The sequence below is a fragment of the Mesoplodon mirus genome (assembly GCF_964341445.2).
Source record: "Mesoplodon mirus genome assembly, chromosome: 1".
Taxonomy (NCBI): domain Eukaryota; kingdom Metazoa; phylum Chordata; class Mammalia; order Artiodactyla; family Ziphiidae; genus Mesoplodon; species Mesoplodon mirus.
Window position 1 is genome coordinate 562332 of NC_138976.1, and position 25993 is coordinate 588324.

A 25993-nucleotide genomic window follows, 5' to 3' on the forward strand; every position below is an offset into this window, starting at 1 on the left:
GCGGTGCGCGGGATTCTCATTGCGGAGGTTTCTCTTGTTGCGGAGCATGGGCTCTAGGCGTGCGGGCTTCAGTAGTTGTGGCACGTGGGCTCAGTAGTTGTGGCTCGCAGGCTTCAGTAGTTGTGGCACACGGGCTTAGTAGTTGTGGCTCATGGGCTCTAGAGCGCAGGCTCAGTAGCTGTGGTGCACGGGCTTAGTCGCTCTGCAGCATGTAGGATCTTCCCGGACCAGGGCTCAAACCCGTGTCCCCTGCACTGGCAGGCGGATTCTTAACCACTGCACCACCAGGGAAGTCCCTCACTGTTCTCTCTTACCTTCCTTTCTCTCTCCCTGGGGTCTGGGCTTCTGAAGCCCCTTGTTAACTCCCTCCCTGGGAGCCCTTCTCTGCTGTGAGCTGGTATTTAATGTTCTCAAAATCCAGTTGGCTCCTTAGGGTTCCCCAGCACTGCTGCTGTGTGGGCTTCTGTCTGCCCCGAGGCCAGCAGCACGTGTTTCTGTTGGTGATGAGAGGGCACTGAGGTGGCCTTTGTACCCACTGTGGCCAGCCAGGCTTGCTCCTCTGGACTTGCATCCTGAGGAGCAGGAAAGCTGAGGATTTACGATTCAGATGCGTTCATGATGCCTGGGGCATTTGTTGTCAACACAGCACAGCTGCTGGCCCTGCCCAGCCATGCTGGGGGTGGCCCTGCTCCAGAGCAGGTGGGCTCAGGGGACCTCAGCATCCTGGAAGGTCACTTCCTTCTGGAGGTCTCCAGGGCTGCTGACTTGTCCCTGACCCACAGCTCTGTTGTCACTCCCTGGGAAGCCAGGTCCATGCCCATCCTGGCCCTTCCCGACTGCAGCCTTCCCCCCTAGGCGAGCTTCTACCTGGCCACCCTTCGGTCCTGGGGTCTGCAGCTGACGGAGCAGCATTCCCAGTCCACCAGGTGACCACCTCACTGCCCCCGGCTAATGGGCGGGCCCTAGGATCAGTGGCCTATTGCACCCTTGGCTGCCCTGGGTCCTTTGTGTCCAGCCTGTGTCTGGGCTTGGGAGGGGCCTCATGGCGCCTTGCTGACAAGTGCTCTATCTGTGACCTCGCCCAGCTGATGGGTGTTGCAACTGGAATCCTCCTGGCCCTGGCCCTGGCCCTTATTGGCATGACCATCTTTTTTGTTGCGGAGCACAGGCTCCGGACGCACAGGCTCAGCGGCCACGGCTCACGGGCCCAGCCGCTCCGCGGCATGTGGGATCTTCCTGGACCGGGGCACAAACCCACATCCCCTGCATCGGCAGGCGGACTCTCAACCACTGCGCCACCAGGGAAGCCCGATGGCCATCTTTTTTGTGTATAGAAGGGTTAACTGATTCCGTGATATCTTGCTTCAGACTTCAGCCCTCGGGGGGCCGGGAGGAGGGCTTGAAAGGGTGGGGGAGGCTCGGGTGTTTTGAGCTCCCGGGAGCAGCTCTCAAGCCCGCGGTGGCTTTTGTTGGAAACTGCTGGCCTGCCCACGAGGCTGAGCTCGTCGGATCCATGCAATTCGAGTCTGTTCTGAACTTTCGTGGCTCACATTTCCAAGAAGAGTGAAGTCCTGCTTCCTCTGCAAGGGTCTGTCGCAGCCCTGGGACAAGGTGCTGTGTGACTGGGGGCGGGGCGGGGCCGGGCGGGGGCAGAACAGCTCAGTGTGTACACGTGGCCGCCTCGCGGGTCCCAGCCGTGCTCAGGCAGCCCCTTGGCTCCCTTTGCAGGACAAGTGCAGCCCACTCCTCAGTACAGGTTCCGGAAGAGAGACAAAGTGATGTTCCACGGTAGGAAGATCATGAGGAAGGTAGCTCGTGCTGCAGGCCCAGGCCTCCTCCCCCTCGGAGGGGTCGGCACCAGCCGGCCTGTGCCCGGGGGCCGTGCAGGGGCTCTAGGGCTCAGGGAGAGCATGGCTGGGCGGGAGCATCGGGGGAGGAGGCCCCGTCACACCGTGAGGTGGACGCGAACTGGAAGGGAGGACAGGAGCCCCTCCCTGGAGTGTGGCGGGCAGAGGGTCCTGGCTCCGGTTCTGAGACTGCTGGTCCTCCCAGGATTTGGGGCCAGGCTCCACGAGGGGGAAACTGCAAGGCCTCACTTGCCAGTGTCAAGACCCACCTTGAGGAGGAGTAGCCGGTCCAGCCTTTGCTGGCCGGGCCCCCCCAGCGCCTTCCTCCGCCTGAGGGCAGGAGGTCTCAGCAGACTGCCGGAGGCTGACTGGGCTTCAAATACATGCTTGAAGCGTTTGCTGATATTTAAAAATATCTTCTCTTTGTTACTTTTCTCGAGTTACACAATTGATTCGTGTTCTTCGTGGAAAAGCTTGAGCTGTCGATGGGGAGTCACGTGGGTGTCCTTACGTGGCTCTTCCTCCTCAGTGTCAGGCGCTGTGAGAGGGCCGGTCGGTTGGGGCTGCTCTGTCTGGCGGGCGGGCGCGCAGCGACAGTGAGCGGGCCCCCCGCAGTCTTGTGCAGGGCCACGTGGAGTGACTCCCGGCAGGTCTCAAAGGCACTCACGCGTGTGTGGTTGGGTGGGGGGCTGTCCACTGGTGATCCTGCTGAGGACTGGGCAGTGGCAAGCTGGACCTGGGCTAAGGACAGGAATGTGGTCCAGTGAGGCCGGGACATCTGGGAGGGAAGGAGGGGTTGTGGTGACCGCCCACCGACCACCACAGCTGGCACCGTGGGGCAGATGCAGCTCGGGAGCTGGGGGACAGCAGGGGGCAGCGGCTGCCCGAGGAGGCTGGCCGGTGCCCGGCTAGGAGCCGGGCCCTCTGTGCTCCTCGGCACCTCTGTTTGGGGCAGTCCAGTGGGCCTCGACTGTGGGGGAGGGTGAAGAGCCTTCCAGACTGGGAGGACTGTGCAGGCACTCGGGTTGTCGTGTGTGCCAGCATGACAGGTGTGGGGTGGAGAGCGTCAGCCTCCTGTGGCAGGGTGATGCCACCACAACCTCTCTCTCCTGCTGATTACAACAAAAACTCTAGCAAAACGCAAGAAGCAATTACCCAGGAATCTGAAAATGAAAGTGGGTAGACTGGGCTTCCCTGGTGGCGCAGTGGTTGAGAGTCCGCCTGCCGATGCAGGGGACACGGGTTCGTGCCCCGGTCCGGGAGGATCCCACATGCCGCGGAGCGGCTGGGCCCGTGAGCCGTGGCCGCTGAGCCTGCGCGTCCGGAGCCTGTGCTCCGCAACGGGAGAGGCCACAACAGTGAGAGGCCCGCGTACCGCAAAAAAAAAAAAAGTGGGTAGACTGTGGGTGGGAATTGAAACAGGAAAAGCAGCCCAGGAGCGGTGAGTCCCCGGGTTTCCTCTGCTGTCTCACTGCTGTGCCTCAGGGGCAAACCAGTCACGGACTTTCTCCATGTGGGAGAGAGCGTGGGTGGATCCTGCAAGTGTCAGTGCAGACGGAGAGCAGCACAGCACAGACCGTGAGAGTGGGGCTAAGGTCCAGCCTCAGCCCAGGTCTCAGACTAAGCCCCGAGGGACACCTGTGCCAGCAGGAGCCAAGCATGCAAGGCATTGCCCCAAAATCAGAGACACTGGCACCCAGCCCCACGGAGGGTGGGTCAGGGGGAGTAAGACAGAACTTGTGGTCTGAACCCAGCCAGCTTGATAACCTGCTAAAAAATTCAACATTCCCCAGAAAATTGGAGCCTAAACCTAGCCACGTCAATAATAACATTGAATGTACCAATTAAATGGTGATCAGATTGGATGGAAATACCAACATCTAGCTATATGCTGACTTCATGAAACCCACTTTAAATATAAAGACTTAGGTAGATTAAAAATAAAAGAATGTGAAAAGCTATACCATGAAAACTCACAAGAAAACTGAAGGGCTACATTAATGTAGACAAAGTAGTCTTCCGACCACAGAGTGCTTCCAGGGGTGAGGAACAGAACTGGTCAAGAAGATACAACCATCCCAAATGTGTATCCTCCTAATGGCGGAATCTCAAAAGTGGAACAGAACCTTACAGAGGCGAAAGGAGAAACGGATCCGTACTTACAGTTGGTGACTTCGCTTTTCTCTCAGTAATCGACAGAACAAGTAGAAAGTCTGCAAAGATGTAGAAAAATCTAAACAACACCATCAACCACCTTGATTAAGTGAACATTTATTGAACACTGGTCCCAACAACAGCAAAACACATTTTTTTCACATGAACATGGGACACTCACAAGACATACTATATTCTGGGCCATAGAACAAATGGTAATAAATTTCAAGAACTTGAAATCATACAGTGGAGATCGTTTTGTAATGTATGGAAATATCAGATCACTGTGTTGTGCACCAGGATCTCACATCCTGTTGTAGGTCAGTTATACTTCAAAAACAAACAAACTCATAGAAAAAAAGATCAGATTTTTGATCAGAGGCCGGGGTGGGGAGGGGGCATGTCCTGCCAGGAAAGGCTGGATTCCTCCCAGCTCCAGGGCTCCCTGGGGGACTGCAAGGGATGGCCAGTTTGCACGATGGTTGTAAACCAGGAGCCAGACCTGCAGGTGTCCAGCTGAATACACCAAAAAGACAGCGGGTTGTCTGGCGATATTGCTCTAACCAATGCACTTGCTCTTTAGTTTTATGTCATGGGGTCTCTACTTCCCCAGAGGCATTTAACCACTTGTAGCAAGAGGGGTTTGCTGCTGCAGACACCTCCTTGCTCAGCAAGTAGGTAATCGCAGTCTCGTGGTTATCCGAAACCACCTTGGCAGATGAGTTAAACGACCATCGCTGAGCTGAAACTGTTGTCTCTGGAATCAGCTAACTTTCCCTAAGTTCTCTTGGAAACCCAAGAAAGTTCCCAGAGTCCTGGCCCAGATTCCAAAAGGAATAAAACAAATTACTGGATTCCAGTTAGCTCTATGTTCCAAAAGAACGTCACTGTTGCGCACTCCAGAAAACAACTGAGTACTCACCAAGGATGAAGCCTCGAACCAGAAAGGATGAAACCTTTCCCCTGAAAGGACAAAGCCGTTCCAGATCTCAAATAAAGTCAGAGAACTCAAAATGCAAAAAGAGCAGAGTTTGGAATACAAGACGAGACTCAGGAAAGTGATGAGCATGACGGGCTCACAGTGTGGGTACCTCGCTCCATTCCAGGGCCCGTCATCTCTTGGGGTTCGCCTCCTTCAGATCCCACTTCTGACACCCTATAAATATATCAACTTTAATAAATGGTAGCCAGTTATTATCAGCAAAAGCGAGTTTATTCAGGAAGAGCAGAGGAATTGCAATTTGGGATATGGAAACTATGGCAGACAAAAAAGCCAAATCCAGAGAATAAGGAGGGGGAACTTGCTTTTATAGGGAAAAGGAGGAGTGGGGGGGGTGCTGTGATAACCAAAGATTTCATTGGAGGAGCTGGGGGTTCAATGGAGGCTTCCCATTGACTGGGCCCCTGCAGTCTCTGATTGGCTGGGCTGTCGGGGGTGGAGGGAAGTTTCCTTCCTCCTGCCTGATGGTAAGTAGAGGCACCTTTCTGTCCAAGATGTAGGCGGAAATCTCTTCCTGTTTGGGGTAATTGACATGCATGGCAGGCATGAGACCTCCCCCTACAGGCCAGTCCCCACTCCAACTTTAGCTGAGGTTTTGGTAAGTAATTCCACAATACTTAGCAAGAGAAACAAAAACTCTGTTCATACAAAACCCTGTATGGAAATATTTACATTAGTTTATTTATAATTGCCAATACTGGAAACACCCCAAATATCCTTCACCTGCTAGATGGATAAAGAAACTGTGATGCATCCATAAAATAGACTAGTTCTCATCAATAAACAGTACAAACTACTGGTACGTGAACAGCATGATGACCCTGAAGTGCGTAGTCTCAGCGGAAGGGCCCAAGCCTTGTGTGATTCCATTTATGTGGTACTTTGATGAAGGAAAACCATCAGTTTAGAAAAGAGCCGGTGGTTGCTGTAACTGGCAGTTGGGGGAGAGGAGGTGGCAGGACTCCGAGCTGCGAACCAGAAAGGGCCAAGGTCACTGCCTGGGGGTGATTCTGCGACTGAAAAAGTCATCTTTTCTCTCGAGCACCAGCCAGTTCCCAGAAGAGAGAAACCACATGCTGCCCCCCGGGTCCTTGGCCGTGTGGAGCTCCGTTGGTGGCAGGGCAGGGCTCAGCGGGGGTTGCTGGGTGGGTGATCCTGGCTCCAAGTGGCCTTGCAGTAGGCCTAGGAGAGTGGGCTACTGAGCGCTGTGATGCTTGAGACCGAGTGGGGGCTTGGAGAGCCAGGCTCCGAGGTCTCAGGACAGGCCAGAGCAGACCCACTGGGGCTGTCGTCTCAGGGCCACACCGCGCCGTACAAAATGGTGTCTGCCCGCACTGCTGTCCCACCCACCATCCTCCGGCTTCCAGCTGTGGCTTTTCACGGAGTTTTTGTGGAAAATCCTGAAGCCCTGGCGAGGGTGGTGCCGGTGAGTCGCTCCTCTGCAGTGCTGCGGCCATCTCGGCGGAGGGCGCGGGGCCAGCACCCTGAGTGTCGCACCATCGGTTTACTGAGAGCTGTGGCCACGAGGACGCGTCCGCAATAGTGGAATCGACGTCACTGGCAGGACAGTGCTGGTGATGTGGGGTTCGGGGGGTAGGAAGAAGGACGATGGTGTTTTAAAAGTTTTGTAATACATATTTTGCTGTAAAAATTAGTATTGATAACCTCAAAGGGGTCTTCAGATCTCCCACCATGCCCCCAAAGAGCTCCTTCTGTTATTATTAAACTTCTTGATTTGCAGTAATTTTACACTTACAGAAAACTTGTAAAAACAATGCAGGGTTTCCTTGTGCCCCTAGCACTGACACCTTGCGTGACGAGGGTGAGTTGTCTACACCAGGGGCTTTCCCGCCCGCGAGGCCAAGGCAGGCTCAGCAAGTGGAGACACAGTTGGCCTGTCTCTCTCCAGATCATCACGCTGCGGCTGCAGAGGGTCCCCTTCCTGCCTCTGCACAACTACCTGGGCCTGACCACGGAGCTCTTCAGCCCTGCGAGTGTTCTCGGCGCCCTAACCGTGGGTCCTCAGGACCCGGGGCTTTGAGAGGTGACGACGGAAGAAGTTTTCTACCTCAAGGCGATGGCCAGCGCACGCACCAGTGTGGGGTGCTCCTGAGGCCTAGTGCTGAGCGCCTGTCCCATCAGTTAGGTCTCAGGGGCCTTTCTGGAGACGTGTGCCTGTTTGCCGGCCTCCTGGTCGTGCCTCTGCGGTTCCCTTCCAGGAGGGTCTGGGGTTTGGCCCGAATTAGCTTCTCTGATCCCGTTGCCCCGTGAGCGCGCCTGCCCCTCACCGCTCCTCCCCTGACACGCGTCCAGCGGAGGCTGTCCCCCCAGGCCCTGCGGCCCTCCTGTGGGGCTTTTTTTTTTTTTTTAACTGGTTCAGTTTTCTTACTGGTTATAGGTCTATTCAGATTTCCTGTTTCTTCATGGTTCAGTCATGGTAGGTTGTGCATTTCTAGAAATTTGTCCATTTCATCCAGATGATCCAGTTTGTTATATGCAACTGCTCACTGTACTCTCCTGTATTACTTTTTATTTCTGTAAAATAGCTAACGTCCCACTGTTATTTCTGCATTTAGTAATTTGAGTCTTTTCTCCTTTTTTCTTTATTCCTCTAGCTAAAGGTTTGCCAAGTTTATTGATTCTTTCAAAGAACCAACTATTGGTTTCATTGATTTTCTCTGTTTTCCTATTCTCTATTTTATTTATCTCTGTTCCGATCTTTATTATTTCCTTATTTCTGCTAGCTCTGGGTTTAGTTTGAGATTCTTTTTCCAGTTACTTAAGGTACAAAGGCGCTTGTTCATCAGAGATCTTTCTTCTTCCTCAAAGGAGGCATGTGTAGCTGTAAACTTCCCTCCTAGCTATGCTTTCGCTGTGTCCAGTACATCCGGGAATGTTGTTGTTTTTGTTTTCATTTCTCTCAAGATATTTTCTCATTTCTCTTGTGATTTCTTTGACCCATTGGTTGTTTATGCATGTGTTGTTTAATTTCCATATATTTTTGAATTTTCCAGTTTCATACCATTGTGATCAGAAAAGATACTTTGTGTAAATCCAATTTTTTAAAAAAATTTTATTGGAGCATAGTGCTTTACAATGTTGTGTTAGTTTCTACTGTACAGCAAAGTGAATCAGCTTTACATATACATATATCCCCTCTTTTTTGGATTTCCTTCCCATTTAGGTCACCACAGAACATTGAATGGAGTTCCCTGTGCTATACAGTAGGTTCTCATTAGTTATCTATTTTATTTTTATTTTTTTAAAGAAAGATTCCATTTTCTCTCATTTCTTTTTTTTTTTTTAATTAATTATATTTTAATTTGGTTGCGCCGGATCTTAGTTGTGGCAGGCGGGCTCCTTAGTTGTGGCCTGAGGGCTCCTTAGTTGTGGCGTACATGTGGGATCTAGTTTCCTGACCAGGGATTGAACCCAGGCCCCCTGCACTGGGAGCGCAGTCTTAACCACGGAGTCTAACCACTGCGCCATCAAGGAAGTCCCAGTTATCTATTTTATATACAGTATCAATAGTGAATATAGGGCCTCCCTGGTGGCGCAGTGGTTGAGAGTCCGCCTGCCGATGCAGGGGATACGGGTTCGTGCCCCGGTCTGGGAGGATCCCATATGCCGCGGAGCGGCTGGGCCCGTGAGCCATGGCCGCTGAGCCTGCGCATCCGGAGCCTGTGCTCCGCAACGGGAGAGGCCACAACAGTGAGAGGCCCGCGTACGGAAAAAAAAAAAAAAAAAAAAAAAATAGTGAATATATATCAATCCCAAACTCCCAATTCATCCCACCCCCCACCCCCGCCTTGGTATCCATATGTTTGTTCTCTATATCTGTAAATCCAATCTTTTTTTTTTAAGTCTTTATTGAATTTGTTACAATATTGCTTCTGTTTTATGGTTTTGGCTTTTTGGCCCCGAGACATGTGGGATCTCATCTCCCTGACCAGGGATGGGACCCACATCCCCTGCATTGCAAGGAGAAGTCTTAACCACTGGACCACCAGTGAAGTCCCTGTAAATCCAGTCTTTAAAGTTCTTTAGGACTTATCCTGTGGCCTAACATATAGTCTGTCCTGGAGAAAGGGAAGAGTGTGTGTTCTGCAGCTGGGTGGGTGGCCTTTCCTCTTTGTGCATTTTGGTGAGTGTGCAGTGGTATCTTGTTTGGGCCTGAATTTGCATTTCCCGACAACTAAGAAGTTTGTTTGTTTACTGGCCATTGGGATACCTTCTTCTGCAAGTGCCTGTCAAGTTGCCCACCCTTTTTATTGGTTTTTTATCTTTTCCTTGTTGATGGGCAATCTGGATACAGTCACTTTATTGGATGAAAGTGTTGCAGATATCTTTCCCTCTGTGGCTTGTTTTTTTTATTCTTTTAATGATATCTTTTGACAAACCTAAGTTGTTAATTCTAATATAGACCAATTTATTTATCAGTTTTTTCCTATATTGTTACTGCTTTTTGTGTTTTATTGAAGAAATTTCATCCTGCCCCAAAATCATGAAGAGGTTCTTCTCAAAACTTTACGGTTTTACCTTTCAAGTTTACAATTCATTGGAGATTGATTTTGGTGATGATATGAGGTAGAGTCAGGATTCATTTTTCTAGAGGATCTTCAGCTGCCCCAGAGCCCTCGCTGACCCAGAGCCTTCGCTGACCCAGAGCTCTCACTTAGAAGGACTGGACTCTGCCCTGCAGTGCTCTTTTGCTGAAAGTCAGGTGACCACATTTGTGAAGGGTGTTTTTAGAGTGAGGATCTAGGCCAGTGGTCCTTTTCTTCCACCTGTGAAGGTGTCAGTCCACTTCCTCTGGCTTCCAGAGTTTGGGAGAGAGGCTGTGTAACAGCCAGGCTGACAATGACTGTCCAGGCCAGATCTGTCCTGGAGCAGCAGCCGTGCCCCACAGAGCCAACATATAAGTGCCTAGGCGTCACCCTGTGTCCACGCACTGCCCTGGACCTGCCCATGACGTGGGCCCTAAGCAGACCCTTCCAGGGACGGAATGGTCACCACATTCCTGACCAGCTGGGGCTGCAGCCCGCACCTTGAGAGCCCAGAGCAGCACCTCTGGGGGGCTCCACACTTTCCCAAGGGCCTCCTCAGAACCCTCCGAGTCCCGGCAGGCGGGCCCCGAGCAGGAGACGTGCCCTGAGGGCCAGATAGAGCCCAGCCTGGGGTCGGCTGAGGACCTCAGGGCTGCGGTCCTCTGTGTTCCTGCAGCCAGACATGGCCTGCCTGTCCCGCCTCGTGCTAGACGCCCAAGAGGTGGACGGGTGAGCCACTGCAGTGCCCAGGAATGCCCGCCCTCACAGGCACGTGAGGCATCAGCCCCGAGAGGACTCCCTCTCTCTGTCAGACCCATGCGGGGTAACCAACTAGAGCTTGAAGCTCTTCCCGGCTCGGCCCGACCTGGCCTGACCCCCAGAGCAGGACTGCAGCCCCCAGGGGGGTCAGCGCCCTTTGTTTGCCCTGAGCCCCCAGAGGAGTTGCTTCCCCGCATCAACGGGCTTCTGCCATTTGAGTCAGAGCTGCACAGACGCACAGGTCAGTCCAGCAGCCACATCAGAGGGCACCACCCTGTGAAATGCACCCTTATGCTTGTGCCTCCAAGAAAGCAGATGCTGCCAGTTAAACACAAGGCAGTGATTTCTTGTCTCTCGCCTTCTGATTACAAGCCTTCAGGGAAGCTCAGGTGTAAGCGCGGGTGTAAGAAGGAAGCCATGGGGAAGAGCCCGGCTTCTCCTGCAGCAGCGGGACTTCTGCATCCTCAGGGCGGTCCAGCAGCCTTCCTGACACTGAGGGCCGCTGGCCTCTCAGCTTTTGTCCCTGCCCCTGGCGGCCCTCTCACATATTCTGACGCTGGCCCTCCTGGCTGAGAGCAACTGTGTCTGTGTGGACAGCAGCTCTAAGATCCTGTAGATGGAGGAAGCACGCTGATCCCAGAGACACAAAATGTGAAAACGTGTGCATCTAGACCCTGGTGAACTGCACCTGACTGGAACCCAGCCAGCCGGGCTGCCTTGGATTTGGGAAACTGTCTAATCTCGCACTTTACAGGCTTGTGCTTCCCTGCCCCCATGCATACACAGTCTCAGTGCTGCAGAGATCCAACCCCTTCATGTGTAGAGGAGGAGACTGAGGTTCAGAGAGGCCGCCTCTCCCTGTGCTTGGTGCAGCCCTTCCACCGCCACACCTGCAGCCTCACCTGCCCAGAGGGTCTCCTTCAGGGCCACGGGCGCTTCCTCATGAGTGGTGAAAGGCTTATCGCTTTCCACAAGAGCAAACTTCCAGGAGAAGGCAGGGCCTCGCTTGTCCTCCGGTGTGAGCTGCCAGCAGTTTTCTGTATTTGGTGGTTGTGTTTTCAGGCCCTGCTGCTGACCAGCGCCAGCAAAAAACAGCGCCTTGGCTCTGCTGCTCTGGACAGGTACGCCGGCCTCCACGTCGGAACAGCCTGGCCGAGCTTGGCTTCCTGCTCGCAGTGGGTCCCAGCCCGGCCTTGAAATGCGCCCCGGCGTCTGCGCCCCTCTGTCTGTGCCTTCCAGTATCCACGAGTACCGGCTGTCCAGCTGGCTGGGGCAGCAGGAGGACATCCACCGGATCGTGCTCTGCCAGGCGGACAGCACGCTCACACCCTGGACCCAGCGCTGTATCCGGCAGGCCGACTGCATCCTTATCGTGGGCCTGGGTGAGAAAGAGCCCACGGTGGGCGAGGTGAGCCGGCCTGCGGGAGTGGGGCAGTGGGCGGAGCCTCAGCAGGTGGGGTCCGTGGCCAGGGCTCGAGGGGAGGGGCCCGGCCGGCTGCTGGGTTGGGCCAGGCAGTGGGCGTGGTCAAAGGGCTGCAGGCTGGGCAGGTCTTGGCGGGAGGGGGGCCCCACTCTCTCCTCAGGCCCCTTGTTTCTCTCTTTTCCTCTGAATGAAGTATTTCAACAACTCAGGAAGGGATGGATAATAAGAGCAGACACCCAGGTATTTGCTCTACACATTTTGGAAACAGTTTGCCGTGTTTACCTGTGACGGTTGTTTTAGCAGGTACCCCGGGGCAGGCAGGTCCCCCGAAGTGGCCAGTGGCCACTTTACAAGGCAGAGCCTCTTGTAAAGTCAGAGCCTCTGTCCGTGTTTCACATTTTTACTATGTGTGTATATGGCACTGTTTTTTTTTATATAAATAGTGTTCTAGTTTATACCATCTTGAAATTTCCTTTTTCCTCACCACTTACACTTTTGAATTTTATCCATATTGTTTCACTCGTCTTATGGCTGTTTAGTTTCTATTTGTGAACGCCCCACCATCTGTCTCTCCTCAGCCAACGGACTGTGAAGTTACTTCACTACACGCGTGTGCAGGGGTGTCTTCAGGGCACCACCTGGAATTGCTGCCGAGTGGCAGAGGCTGTGTGTCTTCAGGTTCGGAGAGCTGCCAGACTGCACTCCTGTTGTGCATGTGATGTGGGCGAGGTCTGGGGCTCCGTGCTCCCTGCTCTGCACTGTCAGTCCCCTGTGTTCCCAACTTCCTGGGTGTGAAGTGGAGTCTCGTCGTCCCTTCGCTTTGTGTTCCCCACCTCCTTCCTCTGCCCCGTCGTCTGTTCTCATTTCACGCTTCCACCCCGGTCCTGGGACAGCTACAAACTCGTCATCTCCGATGTGGGTTCCTGTTCTTACCAGGAGTGATGCTCCCTTGTGGGGGAGTGTTTGCAAAAGAAGGTTGCAGTGTGTGCGCCACCTCCCTTCCTGCAGGCCCCCGGAGCTCCCTTGTGCCCCCGCACCCAGCCCCGCACCCCCTGGGTCACCGCTCCACAGAGGAAGGGCCAAGCACACCACAGCCGGGTCGGTCTTCAGAACCAGGGTACCACCCGCCAAGGCCAAGACCTGTGTTGGGCTGGGGCATGAGGCGTGGTCCCATCCAGCCTGGGACCTCTGTGGACAGCCCCGCGCTGGCCTTTGGCTCTGTCCTGCTCAAGTCTGCGGCCTCTGCTGGGCTGCCTGACGCGGGGCCCCGCTCTCCCTCAGCTGGAGCGGGTGCTGGGGACCGCGGCTGTGCATGCCCGGAAGCAGCTGGTCCTGCTGCACTGGGAGGACGGGCCTGCACCGGCCCGCACTGTGCAGCGGCTCAACACGCGGGGCTGGTGCTCCGGCCACCTGCACCTCTGCTGCCCTCGCCGCGTCCTCTCCAGGAGGAGCCTGCCCAAGCTGGTGAGGCCCGGGGCGGCTGGGGGCCCCGCCGACCTGCTTCGGGCGGCCCTTTCCCTCTGCCTCTGCTGAGCCCGCTGGCTCTGACGAGGGCGCTTGTTCTCCACGAGCTCTCCCACTCCTGTGCACTCACATCTGCTTGAGCTTGGTCTTCGGATACCCGTGGCCACAGGGTGACATGCCCCCTGGATGGGGGAGCCCCTGCGGGGGGCCAGAACCCCAGAGCGATGGGCCTGAGGTTCCCACCTTCAGCTGAGGCCTCAGAGAGCCCGGTGGCCTCAGGTTGGCACTGCTTCCTCCTTTGGACAGAAAAGCACACAAATCCTGAGGCGCCTCCTCCTCAGGGGTCCCCAGCCCTGGTGGCTGGGCGCGGGCCGTGGTGGGTGCGCAGGGGCCGCCGGCTCGCCACAGCCCACCCAGCCCCGCAGCTTGGTGGAGGCACCCTGCCAGCGGCGTCTGTGCCCAGGTGTCCAAGCCCCGAGCGCCCTCCACCTCGGGGCTGGTGGGCTTCGGCTGGGCCCGTCGGTATGTGGCCCAGCTGCCGGCACTGCCCGCCCCACCCCAAGAGCCCTCCCAGGTGAGCCCGGGCGCCGAGGTGACGACTGGGTCGGGATCAGACCCACCGGCCGTGTCCAGGAGGTGCTTTGGGTCAGGAGTTGGGGACAAGAGCCAGGCCATGACGGGTGTGTGAACTCGGCCCGGCCCTCCGCGTCTGCCGGCCTCTCTCGCAGGTGGGGCTGTCCGAGCGGGTCTGCCAGAGGCCCCCAGACCGGCGCTCGGACTTCTCCCGCCTGGCGCGGGTGCTGACCGGCAACGCCGTCGCCTTGGTACCTGGGGGAGGGGGAGCGAGGTGAGTCCCGCCCCTTCCCACGGGCGACGCGGTATGTGTGCGCCTGCGCCGATATTCCCCGGGCTGGGCTGGCGCACGTGCCCGGCAGTGTTTCCCACGGGCAGGTGTCACCTCCCTCCACAGAGACAGTGGAAGAGAATGTATTCCTCGCTCCGATTGTCCCCTCTTCTGAAAACTCCGTTCTCATCCTTTGCCAGTCTTTCCGTTGGGCTGCGGGTGAGTTTCTTTCCATTTTAATGCACGCTTTATGGAACAGTGATCTGCGCTGCTCACGACCCTCGTGAAGCAGCCTTTAGTTTCTTGGGCTGGTGGGTTCCTTTAAGGACTTTTAACCCAAACCACTTGTCCCCCAAGTTGTCCTGACGCTTGCTGCCCTTCTCCTGACCTTGGTTAAAGAGAAAAATACACGGAGGGGCAGAAACGGAGGGGCAGGTGTGTGGTGAGGGTGTGACAGGCCAAGGCCCCCGGGTGAACCGGTCGGCGCGAGGAGGGGCAAGGCAGCACCTCCTGCGGCATCTGTGCTGGACCCCCGCCCCTCTGAGGGCCAGGTCCCAGGGCCAGGGGTGCCCTGTGGGGTGGAGCCGCTCACACCCCTGGCCTCGGCCAGTCGCTGGGCTGGCGGGCTGGTGCCGCTTCCCCGGCACTGCAGCGAGGCTCCCTGAGTGCCAGGCCTGGGTGCCAGCCCTGCTTACCGTGCTGGCCACCTGTGCCCAAGGCCTGACGGAGGAGCCTGGCTCGCCACCTGCCTTGGCCCGAGGATGTCCCTTCCAGAGTGAGCTGGAATCACTGTGTGCGTGCACCCTGCAGAGTCGGGGCTGTGCTCGCGCCCGGCCCCTCCACTCCTCGGCTAATTGTAGCTGGAGAGGGTCAGAGAAATGATGCACATGAGCCTCAAAACTGCTTGTCTGGCTGGATTCACGTTCCTTACTTCCCCACTATTGGAGACTCAGAGGCTCCAAGTTCTGGCCTGAGACCCTTACAGCCAGGAAAGTGGGGTGGGCACGGGAGGGCCTGCCCTTCTGGAGACCCCGCCTCCTCTCCCCCAGCCTCTTCACTGGCCTCCTGTGCCTTCCCAGCACACGTTGTGGCCTCTCTCCGAGGGCTGCGCTGCAGGGGAGGGACCCCACGGTCTGCAGGCAGCGGGCCGGGGTGGAGCGCCCTGCACGTGTTGACCCTGGCACCCTGAGTGCGGCCTGGCCTGGGTGGTGAAGTAATGAGTACTCTGCTCGTTTATTTTGGGTGATTTGGGGGCATCGTGTAGTGCCATGTTTTTACCTGAAAGCTGAGCCAGTGGGCCTAGAAAATCAGGTGATTTACCCAAAGCTGCCAGGATGGGGGAGCACTCAGGCTACTTTCTGCAGGGCTGGGACTGTGAGGTGCCCTGGAGCAGCTGGCCCAGACTTGGACCTCGTTTGCAGCAGCAGTTTTAATGAAAATTTCTTTAAAGTAATAGTTTAAAAGCCACGTGGCCATTCTGTCAGGCCGTATGGTATTTGTATAACACACAGCAGTCCTCTGCCCAACCTGCCCCACCAACAAATCCAGAGATATCCCACAGACAATATCCCACAGACAGTCACCTCCAACTTTTCTTCAGCTGTTTCCTCATTTACGTTTCTTTTTTTTTTATTGAAGCATAGTTGATTTACAATGTTGTATTGGTTTTAGGTGCACGGGAAAGTGATTCAGTTTTGTATATGTGTGTGTGTGTATGTGTATGTATATATATATATAGTATACATATGTTGTTTTTCATATTCTTTCCCATTATGGATTATTACAGGGTATTGAATATAGTGCCCTGTGCTACGCAGTAGGACCCTGTTGTTTATCTGTTTTTTCATTTTTTTCAGTTTTAGATGATTAAGTTCCTAACCGCCCCCGCATACGCGCAGGGTCAAAGTCTGTTTGTCTGTCTCTGTCGTGTATCCTCTGTCTGTCCTCCTCCTCAGCACAGGATCCCGCTGTGGTCCCCTCCCTAGGCAGCCATTGCTCACTGTTTGCCTTACAGCAAGGTGGGTCTGCTTTGGAGCCAAGCCTTATCCTCCTGTACATATGGCTGTGTCTCCCGCCTCAGAGCAATCATTGCGGCAGTTGCCGTTTGCTCAGCAGTCCACCCCAGATGCTGCTGGAGACGCAGCCCCGCTCAGTGTGCTCAGACCACCAAGCCATCTCTGCTGAGCTCACTCTGGAGCGGCCTCCTCTCAGCTCTGCTGGTCGCTCCCCAGTCATGCTGCTGGGATGCTGCCTTGGGGTTTCCCTTCACCGTGATCCTGGGAACTGCCTTTGTCTCTCTCCTGTGTCCAACTCCACTTCTGGATACCACGTCTTCCTCTTTCTTGATACGTTCCTGATTTTGGTAGAGTTCATACTCTAGACATTTCCTTAAGAGAAGATGCATGGGAGGGAAAAGTTTCAACACCATGCTTAGCAGAAAGTATCTTCATTCTGCTCTGACACTTGCATGACAGTTTGGTTATGGAATTCTAGATGGAAATAATTTTCCCGGAGAATTTTAAGGTGTGGTTCCATCATCTTTTTAGCTTCCAGTATTGCTGTTCTGAAGTTCGGTGTCATGTTATTCATGAAGCCTGTTCCTTCTGGATCTTGTAGGAGACTCTCTTCACTCTCGTGTTTCTGGAAGTACTTGAGGATGTGCCTGGGTGTCGCTCTTTTCGCGCATTAGGCTGGGCAGAGTCCCGGTGGGCCCTTTCCAATTTGGAGATTCATCACCTTCAGCCCTGGGGGTGCTGGATGAGGCCCACACCCCCTGCCCCCTGCTGTCTCTTCTGGATCGCAATACAGGTGGCCCCTCATCCTCTCATGCTCCTATCTTTTCTTGTCTCTCCCAAGTTTCCCACCTTTGTCTTTTTGTCCCACTTTCTGGGTGATTTTTCTCAAATGCATCTTCTAATTGATCTTTCTTTGCGCAGATGTTTCTAGTGTCTGAGCGCTTTTTTCAGTTTTGTTTGTTTGTTTGTTCTAGTAGGTGCAGTTTGAATTTCTCTGAGAATAATAATGTTTGCTTGTTTAGTTTTCCGTTCCATTCTGTTCCGTGCTGGCCTGTGTCGGCTTGGTCCCGTGAACTCCGTGTCTCTGAGGTTGTCTGTGTGCCCTGACTGCACCTGTGGCGTCCCCGCATGGGACCCTGTGGGCCCCAGGCTATGCTAGTCCTCCTCCTGTTGACAGACATTTGGGTTATTTTCTGAGTTTGTTTACTGTGCACAAAACGGCTACAAGCATTCTCGTACAGATCTTTCCTGTGGACATATGTGCTCTTCTCTTGGGCTAATACCTAGGAGTGGAATTACCTGTCCACGGGGTAGGTGAACAGTTTTACACCCCCACTGGCAGTTTTGAGAGTTCGGGCTGCCCACATGTCTGTCACCCTTGGTGTCATCCTGGGTGTGAGTTGTGGCCACGCCCCTGGTGGGAGGCCGGGCCTCACTGCGAGTCTCATCTGCATCCTGGACTCAGGCACCAGGTGCCTCTTGGTCATCAAGTTCCACATGCCTCTCTCACAGGTGGCTTGCCCTCTGCTATTTAGTTAGAGGAGTTATTTATATAGTCTGAATACAAGTCTTTTTTTTTAACTTTCTTTTTTTTAATTAATTAATTAATTTTATTTTTGGCCGCGTTGGGTCTTCGTTGCTGCGCGCGGGCTTTCTCTAGTTGCGGCGAGCAGGGAGGGGCTACTCTTCGTTGTGGTGCGCGGGCTGCTTATTGCGGCGGCTTCTCTTGTTGCAGAGCACGGGCTCTAGGCACGCGGGCTTCAGTAGTTGTGGCTCGCGGGCTCAGTAGTTGTGGCTCGCGGGCTTAGTTGCTCCGCAGCATGTGGGATCTTCCCAGACCAGGACTCGAACCTGTGTCCCCTGCATTGGCAGGCGGATTCTTAACCACTGTGCCACCAGGGGAGTCCCTGAATACAAGTCTTTTGCCAGATGTATTTATTACTAATATTGTCTTCAGTCTTTGACTTTTGTTTTTGTTGTAATGGCATGTAATGGCATTTTTTGATGAGCACGTTTTAACTCTGATGAAGTGTGATTTCCCAGTTTTTTACAGTTTTTTTTTAATTTCTGGTGCTCTGGGGGCTCTTGCCTAGGCTACATCTTCTCGAAGCTTGTACATCTGGGCCTGCAATCCACCCACAATTGTTTCCTGTGAGTGGCGGGGTGTGAGGTGAGGGTATTCCACATGGTTACCTAGTTGAAGACTTGCCCTCCCTGCTGAGCTGCTGCGGCGTCTGAGTCAAGCAGCAAACCCCTGCCCAGGTGTGAGCTGCACTGAGGCATGGTGCTGTCCTAGCCACCTCTGCACTGTCTTTGTTACTCTAGCTTTATAGGAAATCATCAGGCAGTGCCATTCCTTCAAATTCTTTTTCTTGAAATTGTTTGGATTGTCCTAGGTCCTCTGCATTTCTGTGTAAATTTTAGAGTCAGCTAAGTATTTTAGGAGATTTTTGCTATTGTAAACGGTATATATATATTTTTAATAAATTTATTTATATATTTATTTTTTTGGCTGTGTTGGGTCCTCATGGCTGGGTACTGGCTTTCTCTAGTTGCGGCGAGCGGGGGCCACTCTTCATTGCGGTGTGCGGGCTTTAATTGTAGTGGCCTCTCTTGTTGCGGAGCACGGGCTCTAGGCACGCAGGCTTCAGTAGTTGTGGCACGTGGGCTCAGTAGTTGTGGATCGTAGGCTCAGTAGTTGTGGCTCGCGGGCTCTAGAGTGCAGGCTCAGTAGTTGTGGCGCATGGGCTTAGTTGCTCCGCGGCATGTGGGATCTTCCCGGACCAGGGCTCGAATCGGTATCCCTTGCGTTGGCAGGTGGATTCTTAACCGCTGCGCCACCAGGGAAGCCCTAAATGGTATGTTTTAAATTTCATTTTAAATTGTTTGTTGCCAGTATGTAGAAATACAAATGATATTTGTAAATTGATGTCATGACTTACAACCTTGCTAAATTCACTTCTTCCAGTACCTTTTTTTGGTAGTTTTTTTGCATTTTATTCTTCTGAGAATAAAGACAGTATTTTCTCTTTCTTCCCAAAATACGTAAATGCCTTTGTTTCTTTTTCTTGCCTGTTGCACTGGTTAGAGCTTCCGGCACAGAGCTGAGCAGAGGTGGTGAGTGTTGGGGAAAGCATTCCCTTTAAGCGTTAAGTGTCATCTCTGCCATCTCGGCTCTTGGGTTTTGTAGATGCCCTTTATCAGACTGAGGAAGTTTCCTTCTATTCTTAGTTTGCCGAGTTTTTATCACGGGTGGTTGTTTTTATGGGTCTGTCGGGATTGTGTGATTCTGCTTCTTTATTCTGTTAATATGGTGAATCACACTGAGTGATTTTAAAGTAACATCAAACATCACCTTCTTGGGATTGACTCATTTGCCTGTGGCATGTGGCCCTGTTCCTGTTTCTGTGTCACCTGACCCCCTGGGTCTGAGCAAGGTGGGCCATGCTTGTCCTTTCTTGAAATGTAGGCAGGTTTGTTTGCTGCTTTCAAAACTGAATTGGAAGGTGCTGCTGCTTTCCCTGTTCTCTGGAAGGTTTCAGGTGGTTTGTGTTGTTTTTCCTTATATGTTTAGTACAGTTCACTAGTAAAACCATCTGGACATGAAATTTTGTGAGGATTTGAAAATTAAGATTCAGTTGTTTTGATGGTTATTGGACTCTTCAGGTTTTCTACTTCTAGCGTCAGGTCTGGTAAGTTATGTTGGTCTAGGGATGTGTCCATTTTATCTGATTTTTCCTACTTAAGGCATGAAGCTCATACTAGCTTCTTACCTTTTTAATTGGAGCATCTGTGCAGAGGTTCCCTTCCTCAGTCCTGATACTTGTTATTGAGACCTCCTGTCTCCCTCTCCCTCCCTCTTTCTCTCCCTCTCCGTCTCTGTCTCTCTGTGTCTGTCTCTTTCTCCCTCCCCCTCCACTCCCCGACGCTGTCCGCCTCTCTCTATCCCCCGCTTTTTACTTTTATGGGTCAGTCTTACCAGTCTTACCTGAATTAGTCCCTTCAAAGCACCAGCTTTTACCTTTGAGGATCCTCTCTGTAATGTGTTTGTCTTCTGGTTCATTAATTTCTGCTCTTTATTATTTCCTTAATTTTACTCTCTTCGATTTAAACTGTTCTTTCTTTCCTAACTTACGGGCCAGCAGACATTGTCTGTGAAGGGCCAGATGGTAAGTCCGTGATCTCTGCAGCCAGCGCGGGGCAGGGGAGGTCAGCTCTGTGTGTGCTGACCCTTTGGGGGCAGCATGCCTTTTTGTTCTCAGCCTGGTCTAAAGTTTTTTCATCTTGGGTTTTCAACAGTGTAGGAATTTTTTTTTTTTTAATTTATGCTCAGCCTTTAGAATGCTCCTTGAACCCGAGGCTCAATGTCAATCATCCGTTCTAGAACTTGGGTGTTGCTTCTGTCCACTTCCACTGTGTGTCCCTCCTCCTGGCTACAGTCACACGCTCTCTTCTCACACATGCTATTTCTGGTTGTGTGGTGGACATCACACACGAACAGTGGCCAGAATGGTTTCAGCCCGCGCTGCTTTCCGGCGGTGGCTCGTCCGGCCCTGGGGGCTACGCTGGGGGCCTCCACCTGCCTCCCCACCCGCCCAAGTCTGTTCAAAGCCTGTTGTTTCGGCTTCACAGCTTCCCAGACGCCAGCGGGTGGAGGAGGCTGAGTGCTGGCTGCCTCTCGGGAGCATCCCACTCCCTCTCTGAGTTGGCATCTTTGCCCCTCTCTCCGTGGCATGTGCAGGACTCGGGCACTGAGGGGTGGGGTGGAACGGGTCGGCCGTCCCTGGGGTCCTGGCAGCCCGGCGGCGCTGCCTGCCTGCTCCATCCTCCTGTTGGCATAGAGGCTGTGCCCAGGTGGGCATCATCTGGGCCCTGACGGAGTGTGGCATCCCGGTGGACACGGTCGGAGGGACGTCCGTCGGGGCCTTCACGGGCGCCCTGTGCTCTGAGGAGCGGAACTACAGCCAGATATGGATCCGGGCCAAGCAGTGGGCTGAGGTGAGGGGCCCTGCAGGGCCGGGGACGGCAGGAGGGCATCGAGACAGACGTGGGTCTGCAGGGCTCTGGCCTCAGAACGTGGCTTGTTGGGGCAGGGAGGGCACAGCGGAGCAGGGGCGTCAGTGTTGTGGGATGGGCTCCGGCTCATGCCTGGTCTTAAGTTGTAACGGTGACAGAGGAGAGGTTAGTGCACCCACAGTTCCCCGCATTTCCACGCTCACCCCACAGGGCCATGGGGGCACCAGTGCCGGTAGGTAGGCAGGGGGCAAGGCCTAGGTCAGGGCCCTTATTGGGGTTTCTGTGGGAAGGGCAAGGCAGGGCAGGGCACACAGCTTAAGATCTGCCCGTTCGAATAATTCTGGTGGGTTTCTGGGCATAGTTGCCTGGCACCTGGCCCTGGGTGATTCAGGCTTGGGGTGTGGGTTAGACAGAGGTGGTCGGGTGTGGGCTCTGGAAGGGCTGGGTGAGCCCAGGTCTGTCTCTCTCCCCCAGTATGCGGGACCCCAAATGCCAGAGCATCAGGGACACAGAAAGTAAGAAATATACATTGTTGGTACAGTTGGCCCTGCAGTGAATGGACGCCAGGGGACAATCCAGGATCTGGGGACCCACCCGGGGCAGGCGGGCTGTGGCAAGGGATGGGGCGGGCTGCAGTCTGCCCTCTCAGGGCTCTGCTGGGTTTTTGTGGAGCGGAGTGGAGCCCTGGCTGAAACCAAGAGTGGCCTCAGAAGTGTTGGCATTCTCATTTTTAAAAGAAAAGATGGGCCTCCTCTGAGCAGAAGCTCTCCGAGCAGGCCATCTGCCCAACCCACACATCCCCAAGGCGCCCAGTCTCCCTGGGGGCTGCGGGCTGCTCGGCTCTGGTCACTAAGGACAGCCTCCGAGGGCAGTGGCCGCGGGGGACGGTGCTCTAGCCTCAGCAAGGGTCTGCGTGCAGGTCGGGCAGAGCTCTCCCTTCCTCACCCCTGCTGGTCTGGTACAGGTGTGGGAACAGCCAGGGAGCTTTGGGTGTCATGTCCTGCCACCCTGAGTTTGTGCTGGGCCAAGGAAGCCCACTGGGCAGCCACCCTGTGGGGCATGGGGGATGGACCCCCCCAGGCTGCTCTGTGGTCCCACCTGTTGGCACGTGGAGGGGGCACAGTGGGGTGGCTGTGGTGCTGGGCAAGGGCTTCCTCGGGAGTGAGCGCCTTGCTGCCTGCAGAGGACACCGGGGACGTCCCAGGCTGTCCTGGTTCCCTGTCCTCCAGGGGCACGTGTGTTCTTTCTGCTCATCCACGAGTCTCAGTGGGAGCGGCTGGGGGCGCATGACTCACCCCCAGCTGGGGGCCCACCCCCACTGACAGCCCGTCCCAGCGTCCGCCCTCACAGAGGCAAGGAGCACCCTTTCTCTCCACCCCTGACCCCTGAGGAGTCAGGCATTCTTGGTCCTGTGTCCTGTGCTCGCAGGTCTCACTGGCCCCCATCCTCACTGGGGAAGGATGGGCCTTGGTCCTACCAGAGATCATGGGGCTTTGACAGCGAGGGCCCTTGGTAGGGCTGCTGCTTCCCAGGATCAGAGGGATGGAGCGTCTGCCACGGTGGAGTGTGAAGGCCAAGCCCGGGCCAGCCCGGAGGGGCAGTGGTGGACACAGCTGGCCCTGGTCCTGGATGGGCCTTGTCCCAGTGAGCCTTGGGCCATCCCCACTGAGCGGGCGGTGAGGGCCCAGCTGGCCAGGCCTGCCAGGGGTCAGCAGGCGTTCCCCTGGGACCTCCAGGCGCTGCCATTCAGGCCGCAGTGTTTGCTCCCCACGGGCTTCTGTTCGCAGAAAGCACACGTGTGTGCCCAGGTCCCTGTCCCTTCTCCTGACGCAGGCTCTTGGTGGCCCCTCAGGGTCTCCTGCTGCCGGTGCCTGGTGGGGAGGCAGGGGGGAGCCCCTTCTCCTCTGCAGGGGCCTCACACGTGCCCCCGTGTGCCACCCCCCAGGATGTGATGTCGATGGTAAAGACCATGCTGGACCTGACCTACCCCATCCCCTCCGTGTTCTCGGGGGCTGGTTTCAACAGAAGCATCTGTAGCGTCTTCAAGGACAGGCAGATCGAGGTGCACCCCCTGGCAGGGACCACCTGGGGAGCCCCAGCAGAGCCCATGGCCTCAGCCTGCCTGGGTCTGGACGCCCTGGGCCCACAGGGTCGAGGGCTGGCAGCCGGGGGTGGTCCCTCTGAGTCCCGTTCCCCTCAGGACCTGTGGATCCCCTACTTCACCGTCACCACAGACATCGCAGCCTCTGCCATGCGGGTCCACACAGACGGTGAGCACCTCCTCCCGGGGTGCAGGCTCCCCAGCGGGGGCAGAGTAGCTTCAGGGGAGGGGCGTTAAGGGGCCAGTTCCAGGCCTGGCCCAGGGAAGCCCCAGGATCTCCCAGAGGAGGCAAGAGGCTCGGGGAGATGTGAACAGAGATGACTCTGCTCTGGGCCCGAAGGCTGAAGGGTGCACAGGGAGAGGTAGAGATGGGACGGGGGCAGAGCAGCAGACTGAGGGCCCACGTGGGTCACAGCTGCGTGTGGGTTGGAGCAGCATGCCGAGGGGAGAGCCCATCTGTGGGTGGGCGGCTGAGGCCCTTCTCCAGGCCAGAGTGTTTGGGGAGCCCCTTGAAATGTGTCTGCTTAGAAGTGAGTGGGGTGGCAGGGCTGGCAGAAGGTCACGGCAAGGGGAGATGTGGGGAGGCCCAGAGCAAGCCCGGTCCCTCGGGCTCCGTCCGAGGAGGAGGATGTCCAGGAAGGGTGTCATCTGCCCGGGCCTGGTGCTCTCCGCCGGAGGCCTGATGTGCAGGGCTCAGGACCCATGTCGGCGAGGCTCTGAGCCGAGGGTCCAGGGCAGGAACTCACCTTGGGTGGCGAAAGGCTCCTTTCCTCTCCCACGATCCCTCTGGTCCTCCTCCCAGGCTCCCTGTGGAGGTACGTGCGTGCCAGCTTGTCCCTGTCGGGCTACACGCCCCCGCTCTGCGACCCCAAAGATGGACACCTGCTGATGGACGGGGGCTACATCAACAACCTCCCAGGTACTGTGGCGGATGGGGAGCGGCCGCCCGGCCCTGCCTCAGCCCCACGGCTCCTGCGCGCCGGGGGTTACAGACGTGCGCACGCTCGGCGCCGCGTGCTCCCAGCAGATGGCTCCATTTGTCGGCTCAGCAGTGCTCAGAACCAGGCCAGGTAGAGGGCCGCCGCAATTAGGGCCCGCCTGTGCCCACAGTCAGAACTAACAGCCTGCAGGTGTCGGGTCTGCTGAGGGCAAGGCCCCTCCTGGGACACACCTGTCACCTGTTGGACAGCTCTGTGCGCTTGGCCGACCCCCTCCACAGGCCCAGGTGTGAGGGTGGAGAGGAGACCCTCCCCACCCTCCAAACCCTCACCCCCATTCCCCCACTCTCGGCGCCTCTCAGGCAGGCTCTGCCCCCAGCCCTGGCTCCACCCCAGCTTCCCCCAGCTCTGACCCGTCACCCCAGGGCCTCACTGAGATCGTATCACGTATCAAGCCTGCCAAGGTGGCTGCAGTGGGCGGTGAGTTGGACCCCGGGCCATATGCCCACACAGCTGAGGATGGTAGTGGCAATGTCCCCTCCTGACCCTTGACACTCTCAATAAGACGCCCTGACCACCAGGATCCCTCTAGCAGCCCCTGGACCTGGTGGGCTGCATATGTGGACCCGTGCCGGCCCCTGCCCCTGCTCTCAAGAGGATACCTGCGTGGCCCTACTGTCTGCCCAGATGAGTCTGACTACCAGACCGAGTACGAGGAGGTGCTGCTGGGCAGCCCCAAGGACTTCCAGAGTGCCCCAGCCGACCTGGGCTCCGACTCAGTGAGCTGCCCGGACACCCTGTGCTCCCCAGCTGAGCTGCCAGCTCCAAGGGCTCCAAAGCAGGCCAGCTGCTCCCTCCCTGCTGCCCTCCTGGCTTGCCCCCACCTTGACCTTGACCATGTGCGGTTTGCTTCCAGGAGGACGCGCCCTCGCTTCGGCATCGGCACTCCCGTCTGGCTTCCCCCGAACCATCCCAGGCCTCCTCATCCCCCCTGGCTCTCTGACCAAGATGGGTAGAGGTCTCTGCTCTGATGCACCCTGAAGCCAGCATCTCCTGTGGGTGGGTTTCAGAGAACCAGCTGGCGCAGCTCCTGCAGCTCTTCCCCAGCCTGCCAGGGAGACCCTGCTGGGGCCCAGGGCCCTGCCGGCCAGTGTTGGAGTGTCTGGGGCCTCTCTGTGCTGGCCGCTCCTGGTGGGGCACTGGGTCCTGGCATCCCCTGCACACACAGCAGTCCTGGGGGGCTGTGTCGGCCCCTGCGGGCCCCCTGAGGCCTCTGAGATGTCAGAGCCCCTGATGCTTCTGCTTAGCCCGTCAATAAAGGTAGATATGATTGTGTGGGACACGTGGTCCCTGTGCTGAGGTCCCCGGGGCAGGGGGCAGCACCAAGATGGGCAGCCCCACAGTCCTGAGGCTGCAGGGAGGAGTGGTCACCATGTGGGGACTCGAGGACCCCCAGCCAGGCAGGCAGGACACCCAAGGTCTGCGGTGCAGCTGGGATCCCCCCAAACCAAGGATGAGGCCCTCCCGAGCTCTCAGGCATTGTTTCCATTCTGTACACACAAGAGTCTTCCCTAAGACGATGCCCACACCTTACTTCTCAGATCATTAAATAGCGCCGGGGGGTCCTTTTGTACAAAAAAGGAGACCTGTCAGCTCTGTGACTTCGGAGTCCACGATCCCTGCAGGTCTCGGAGCAGGGCACGTGGGTCTGCGAGAGCAGGGAGACCCTTGACCGGAGGGCCTGGCACCCTGTGGTCAGGGGACCGCAGGCCTCAGTTTCCCAGCTCCAGAGGCAGCGCTGAGAGGGCGGAGAGACGGTGGGTCCCGCCCCCTGCCGCCCCCCGTCGCCCAACCCCGCCCCCTGGCCCCCCACCTCCCCACCTCC

At 55.9% G+C, this 25993-nt stretch overlaps 1 protein-coding gene across 1 annotated transcript; it reads left to right on the forward strand.

Annotated features, from left to right (window-relative positions):
- Positions 1-615: 615 nt before the first annotated feature.
- Positions 616-25391, forward strand: PNPLA7 (patatin like domain 7, lysophospholipase; the record flags this gene model as incomplete). The annotated part of the gene is given in 20 exon segments (XM_082617063.1): positions 616-699; positions 856-922; positions 925-926; positions 1086-1191; positions 1729-1808; positions 6299-6427; positions 6911-7015; positions 10225-10277; positions 10430-10548; positions 11131-11428; positions 11547-11715; positions 13012-13194; positions 13923-14041; positions 20895-21051; positions 23015-23131; positions 23270-23339; positions 23973-24240; positions 24410-24588; positions 24796-24887; positions 25025-25391. Coding segments are annotated over 20 exon segments (2484 nt in total). The 3' UTR covers positions 25112-25391.
- Positions 25392-25993: the final 602 nt, after the last annotated feature.